This window comes from Pleurodeles waltl, chromosome 6, assembly GCF_031143425.1.
Source record: "Pleurodeles waltl isolate 20211129_DDA chromosome 6, aPleWal1.hap1.20221129, whole genome shotgun sequence".
In the NCBI taxonomy this organism is placed as follows: domain Eukaryota; kingdom Metazoa; phylum Chordata; class Amphibia; order Caudata; family Salamandridae; genus Pleurodeles; species Pleurodeles waltl.
The window spans coordinates 64,692,745-64,698,744 of record NC_090445.1 but is presented as its reverse complement, the minus strand read 5'-3'; the positions used below and the strand labels follow the sequence as shown (position 1 = coordinate 64,698,744).

Sequence of the window (6,000 nt, the reverse complement as noted above, 5' to 3'; positions counted from 1 at the left end):
GGGCCATTTTCCAAACAAATAAGCCCAACAGTGGGTCTTTAAGGCCCTTATTTATACTCTTTGGTGCAAAACTGCACTAACTCAGTTTTGCACTAAAAAGTTTAGCACCGGCTTGCACCATTTCTGTGCACCAGCCGGGCACCATATTTATGGAATGGTGAAAGCTGGTGCAAAGGGTAGGCTACCGTAGACGTTATGACGTATGACATTAGACGGTGGGGACTGGCGATATGGAAGAAGGGGGTTTTGCACCAAAAAAATTACCTTAAGCAGGTTAGAGTAAAAAAGAATGATTCTAACCTGCTTATAGTCATTTTCTGACACAAAACCATCCATACCACATGACTCCTGTCTTAGAAAAGACAGGAGTCATGCTCACTTCCCCAATGGCCAGCACAGGGGACCAGGGTCCCCTGGGCATGGCCATTGCACCCTGTGCCATGTATGGAAGCCCATTTCAGGGCCCCCAATAGCACTTTAAAAAATAAAATGCAATACTTGCCTGAACTTACCTGTACTTACCTGGGATGGGGTCTCCCATCCTCCGCAGTCCTTCTTGTGTGGAAATGGAAATAGGCCCACAGGTCCCCTAAAGCCTGCCCTGACCCAGGTGTTAAAAAATGGGGCAAAGCAAGCTTTGCACCATTTTTTAACCCCTACTCCCTCCTGTGCACCATTTTTGCATAGGAGTATAAATATGGCGTTAAGGCCATAGAGTCATTTTTTGCAAGGGAACGCCTACCGTGCATCTCATTGAGGCAAGGTAGGTTTCCACTTCCAAAAAATGACTTTAACTCCATAAATTTGGCACTAGACGGGTCTAGTGCAAAGTATAAATATAGAGTTAGTTTTGCACTGAATTAGAGTAAAAAACAATGACGCTAATTTGGTGCAAACAGAGTATAAATATGCCCCTAAGTGCTGTATCATTCACGGCAGGAAATAATGAGAGGAGCTTGCCAGTGGACCTGCTGCATCACGCTTACTAAAGTGGGAATGTCATCCCAGCAAAAAAGAGGGTGTAGCGATCACTGACTTCCATGGAGAGCTGAGGGCCACTGAGCAGCAACAAGGATATATGCATGTGAAAAAAAATCTGTTTTTTTCTTAACCATTCTTTCTAGTTTAACACAATTTAAAAAAAGTACATTTCTAATACAAGTAGCACAGGATATATTAGACTCTGGCCCCGATTTAGTTTGCTGGACAGCCATTGAATCACAAATGTGACAAACATCCCCTCCGCCTTATAACAAGGGCAACTACATATAATTCAGGTGTAATAAGGTGGGTGGGGTGTCCCTCAAGTTTGTGCTGCAGTAACATAACTTTCAAACTATAAATGAGGCAAGGTGTCAATACTGTATTTGTAACTTTGGAGATGCAATATCTGTTACTGATAGATTATGCCCTCAAAAATAGTTCCAACCTGCCCTTTCATCTACTTCTGTGGTGTACATAAATGTTTTTAGACATGCTCATATCTATATCAAACATGATATCTTGACACAATTGTGTTTTTAATAATATTATGAGACATGCATACTATCCCTTGGACAGTACTTCAGAATGTGTTTTGTATTAGACATTCCTGTCATGGGCAAGTGTATTAACAATTCAAAAGGTGACATAGACATTGGCAGAAACAGTCGTTTTTGGTTAGTTTCATATATATTAGTGCAAGTGTGTTTGCCTCCTAAGTGTAAATATGAGTCCTGGACAAGTGCTACTAGTATACACCATGCATGGAACATTGCTGTCAACAATAGTTCAATGTACAATATGTGCCTTAGTTTGAAAAGGCAGATGGGGTAGTTCTTAAGAGAACAGACCTACACCATTTGCAAGTGTTTTAGAGTATATCTAACTTTTCCAAATTTGTTGTTCAAAGTGTATGTCAGATTTGTGACTTTGGGCCTGATTTAGACTTTGACAGGCAGGTTATCCATCACAGATGTGATGGATATCCAGTCCACATTATTTCAAGTGCATTATATGAAATAATAGTATAATGTATATCCTATGGCACTTCTAAGAAGATAGACAGAATATCTATTTGTGATGGAGCAGCTGGTCTTCCAAAATCAAAATCAGGCCCTTATGGTGTCCCATTTTATGCCCTTCACTGAGATAAGTATGGTAAAATGTCTAGTGTTTGGCCCTCATGATGTGTTTACCTTTTACTATTGAGCTCTACAGTGTGTTGTTGATGTCTTCTGTTCTGCTTCCTCCACACTTTGGAGCTCACACAGGAAAGCAACTCAGAGTCAGAGGGTGGCACTACCATCTCTGAAGGATCCGGTGGCAATGAGGGTGATGTGACTGACAAGGAGGTTACAACAATATCAGAATCTGTGGCGTGGGACTCAGGTCAGCCCATCATAGTGGCTGCCACACCAACACAGGTTATATCATTGATTCCTGTGGCCCCTTCTACCACTACCGCCTAACCCACCCCCACACCTGTCCCACACACCTGTCCCACCGATACAAAGCCAGCACCCATTCTGCAAAACAGACTAGGTTCTCCTTTATCGCGGGTACCTCTTCCTGTACCCCATCCCTCCATCACTGGTGTCAGAGGTGGTATGGAGGTACTCAAGTAAACAGCATCCTATATGGCATGCGCTCTGACCTGTCTGCCTGACAGAGAGGACACCAGTGATTCTGGCACACTTGATACGGTTCCTCCTTCTGCCGCACTACAACCCCTGACCCTATTCCATCACCTTCCCCGTTTAAAGGCTGACCCCATTCCACAGCCCACCACAATTTCACCTTCTGACCTAATTCCTTCACCTCCTGCCACCATCCCACCAGTCCAAAAAACACGCCATACCCCTACGGATTCTGGCTGGGGCGTGAGTTATAGTTACCTTAGGGCACAAGTTATAGTTACTTGAGGTAACTCTAACTATAACCGGTGAATTTCTATGGTTTTGAATGTTTAAAATGTGAACTATAACGTCCCTGTAACCTTTGGATTGTTCAGTGAAAAAAAATATATATATATGTATATATATATATATATTTATGTCTTTATAACTAATATAGATAGATAGATAGATAGATAGATAGATAGATAGATAGATAGATAGATAGATAGATAGATAGATCTCAAAACGTATCACAATTTGATATTGGCCTTCTGTGTATATTTGAAAATGTATACCTCTGATAGATTTTTAAACTACGAGTCATTTACAATCATTTATTAAAATTTTTCCTCATTGCTAACCATATTATATTTTGGTAATATTACATCCTATACGTTTATTGGAGTTTCATATAATCACTACATTAAAATATACATCACGCCCTTTTCCCATTATCTAAGATTGGATCTATTCATAAGCAGTGACCAGGTCGAAAAGGCAGAAAACATCTGATGGGTTCTTTTGGGCCTCTATGGTGTGTATTTCAATACCAAGATAGTAAATTCTAGATAGAAAGAGTCCATTGGATGCCTTAAAAAGCACCTTCTCATTTTCATACTTTACTTCAAATTTAGAATAGGGTAGTTTCCTGTTTTCTACAGTCTTGATTCTTTTACGGTAGTCATGTCGGTCCAGACTTAGGTAGTTGCCCATGTAGTCGGTGATTTCCACGTTCCCGTCATCCACCTGGCACACCTGGAACCCACAGGTTTTGTCTCTCTTGTTTTTTCCTCGTATTCCATGTGGCGTTGAGCACCAGTACATGCCGTTGTCCATCTTGAAGGAGATGCCCTTCGGAGAGCACATCAACCCCATGGAAGGCTGAAGAACTTCGATGAAGTTTGAGTAAAAACTGTAAAGATGGGAATCCTTCAAATCTAAAAAAAAAAGACATGAATATACCTGTCATCAGTTGAGACATGATATTCTCCGCTTTGCAACACGTTCCTATAGTGCTAACGTCTTCAGCTTAATATTTTTAAAACTGTCCGACTTTAAATCGATGTTCATTTGTCGCAGCTTGTAACTCTGACTTGTGGTGAGAAAACGTATTCGAATTGTATTAGCACATGCTTTGAAACCAGAGCAATCGATCAGATTCCTTGGAATGCAGTCTGTAACTACTGGGATAGGACCTCAGTTGAAGCTCTCCCAACAGAAAGTTAAATAGCAGAGAAGATGGGTGCGCAAACCAGGCACATTCTCGTGCTATTAGCATCAGTGACTTATGGCTCAGTCACTAATGGTCGTTAGTGCCCGGGGCTATTCCTCATTATGCATCAATATTGGGAGGGGTGGGGAGCAGTTACGAACGTTATATTCTGCACTGAGGGCCAGATTTACTACGATGTCATGCAGAACACAGCAAGGCAACTTGCAGCGCTGCATGGGGGAAAAGGAGGCAGCATAAATGTGCCATATTTACAAAGATATACCATATTATTGCTGCTTCCTGGTTCTGGTGAACTGTGCAGCCTAACATGGAGGCACCCTTGTTCCTCGGGTCAGGGAGGCATAGCATATTGGTGCAAACTCAGGTTTACTGTAATTAGTAAATCTGAGATTGCACCACAATCCATAGGGAGATGCACCCCATGCTTCACCCGTGGAATGCCTACTCCAAGGTAATGTAACCCAACGCAGCGTTACATTTCATTTCAAAGCCACACAAGGCCACGTAAGTGAGCCCTTGCGTAGTTTTGTTAATCCCAGTTGAGGACACAAGGTCAGGAACACATGTCCTAAATAATCCTGGGCCCTAGTATCCTCTGAAAATGTTACCACCTTTTTGGTGAAGGCCAATAGAGAAGAAAATCAGTCCCCCACATCAGAAACCTGCTGCAGTACCGAGCGCTGCTAAGTTGAATTTGTCTTTAAGGAATGTGGGAAAGCTTGGGTCCCACTACGTCTTATAGAAGAACATTCGTGGGCAAATGTTGTTGGCAGTTTCAAGGAAGAGCTGGGATACTACATGGAAAAAATATGTGACCATCACAACTGTTATGACTGAAGTGAACAATCAGTAAAATTGTAGTGAAAATAAGTGAAGATGTTCTTTCCTAATTATAATGTGAAAACATGCTGACAATGGCAGTGGTGTGGGGGGCCCAGGCTCCAGGGGGTCCCCTAGACTCAGCACCCTGGCCTGAGAGCTCCTGAGTGAGTTTGGAGGGGGGGCCCTACCATGTACTTTGCGAAGGGGCTCAACTCAAATTTCGTTACGCCACTGGACAATGGCTGTTATGACAGCAGGGGTGAGTACCTTTGGTAAAACAATATATATATATATATATTCCCACAGCAAAGGGTCTTCAAAGTGGGGCACTCTAGCTGCTGGTGCAGGCGTAAGGGTGAAGACCACCACCCCTGGTAAATTCAAATTCAACAAAAAGCGCTGCACTCCCGGAGGTAAATACTTAATGGATTAATGCAAGCCTTTTTAAAATTATCAAAGCCGTGCGGAGTGCAAACAGGAAGATAATGATTTCACAGTATATTAATAAGCCCCAGCTGGAGTATATATGAGAAACTGCAAACCCCAAAATGGTAACCCCTAGAGCAGGGTGCTGTGTGGGTGAAAGGCAGGACATGTACCTGTGTAGTTTACATGTCCTGGTAGTGTAAAACACCTAAATTCGTTTTTGCACTACTGTGAGGCCTGCTCCCTTCATAGGCTAACATTGGGGCTGCCCTCATATAGTATTGAAGTGGTAGCTGCTGATCTGAAAGGAGTAGGAAGGTCATATTTAGTATAGCCAGAATGGTAATATAAAATCCTGCTGACTGGTGAAGTTGGATTTAATATTACTGTTCTAGAAATGCCACTTTTAGAAAGTGAGCATTTCTTTGCACTTAAATCTTTCTGTGCCTTACAATCCACGTCTGGCCGGGCTTAGTTGACAGCTCCTTGTGCATTCACTCAGACACACCCCAAACACAGGGTACTCAGCCTCACTTGCATACATCTGCATTTTGAATGGGTCTTCCTGGGCTGGGAGGGTGGAGGGCCTGCTCTCACACAAAGGACTGCCACACCCCCTACTGGGGCCCTGGAAGACAGGAT

The 6,000-nt window shown here is 42.6% G+C and overlaps 1 protein-coding gene across 1 annotated transcript in view; it reads right to left on the bottom strand.

Annotated features, from left to right (window-relative positions):
* Positions 1-3,133: 3,133 nt before the first annotated feature.
* Positions 3,134-6,000, bottom strand: part of LOC138301857 (butyrophilin subfamily 2 member A1-like) — a 69,331-nt gene continuing 66,464 nt past the window's right edge. The window contains exon 4 of the mRNA XM_069242350.1: positions 3,134-3,814. Coding sequence (XP_069098451.1) covers positions 3,345-3,814 — 470 coding nt within the window. The 3' untranslated portion in view covers positions 3,134-3,344. The remainder of the gene's footprint in view (positions 3,815-6,000) is intronic.